Source organism: Sphaeroforma arctica, assembly GCF_001186125.1.
Source record: "Sphaeroforma arctica JP610 unplaced genomic scaffold supercont1.416, whole genome shotgun sequence".
Classification (NCBI taxonomy): domain Eukaryota; class Ichthyosporea; order Ichthyophonida; genus Sphaeroforma; species Sphaeroforma arctica.
Window position 1 is genome coordinate 32,839 of NW_014040142.1, and position 757 is coordinate 33,595.

Consider the following 757-nt stretch of genomic DNA (forward strand, 5'->3'; position numbering starts at 1 on the left):
ATGCCTAAAGGTAAGAAATTCAATGAGGAAAGGGGCAATGGAAGCAGTAAATCGGTAAAAGCCCGCATCCGCGACATCAGGCGTCTGTTAAAACGAGATGACCTCGTTGCCACTGTCAGGGTAGAAAAAGAACGTATGCTGGAGATGTTAGAAAGCGATCTGAAAGAGAAACAGAATCAGGAATTGGAGAAGAAACTCACAGAAAAATACAAAATGGTCAAGTTCTTTGGTATGTTCATTTTGCATCAACGTGTTTATGTGGTGCAATACCCTGCTAACGGGTTTGTTGATGGTATGGTGCGTACTCTTAGCAATATGTATTGTATACAGAAGCGACCGTTTCGTATAATTTGCATGTTGTGTACAAAATCGACCGATTGCCTCTACGCATTAACGGTTTCGGACACAACTTAATATAGCCAGATATGTTGTAAACACTTTATTGTGTATAACTACACGTATAAGACTCTTTCCTATAGCCTGGACTTTTGTAATATGTATCACGAATGTATATGAAGCTCTCATTTGATGTTTATGCTACCAACTATCGTCTGACTTCAAACATCCAACTGCAAAGTATGCATCAATTCATGAATGTCAATACTCACCGTTGAATGGTTGTATATTGACATGTACATACTTTATATACGTACAAATCATGCCTATAGCTAGGAGTATAATAAGTGCATATAAAACATTATACGTAAGTTAAATCTATACATATATATATACACACACACACACACACATATATATA

General features: G+C 36.9%; 1 protein-coding gene across 1 annotated transcript; it reads left to right on the forward strand.

Annotated features, from left to right (window-relative positions):
- Positions 1 to 419, forward strand: SARC_06047 (hypothetical protein; the record flags this gene model as incomplete). The annotated part of the gene is made up of 2 exons (XM_014300069.1): positions 1 to 292; positions 331 to 419. The coding sequence occupies 2 exons, from the start codon at positions 1 to 3 to the stop codon at positions 417 to 419; spliced, it is 381 nt and encodes a 126-aa protein (XP_014155544.1).
- Positions 420 to 757: the final 338 nt, after the last annotated feature.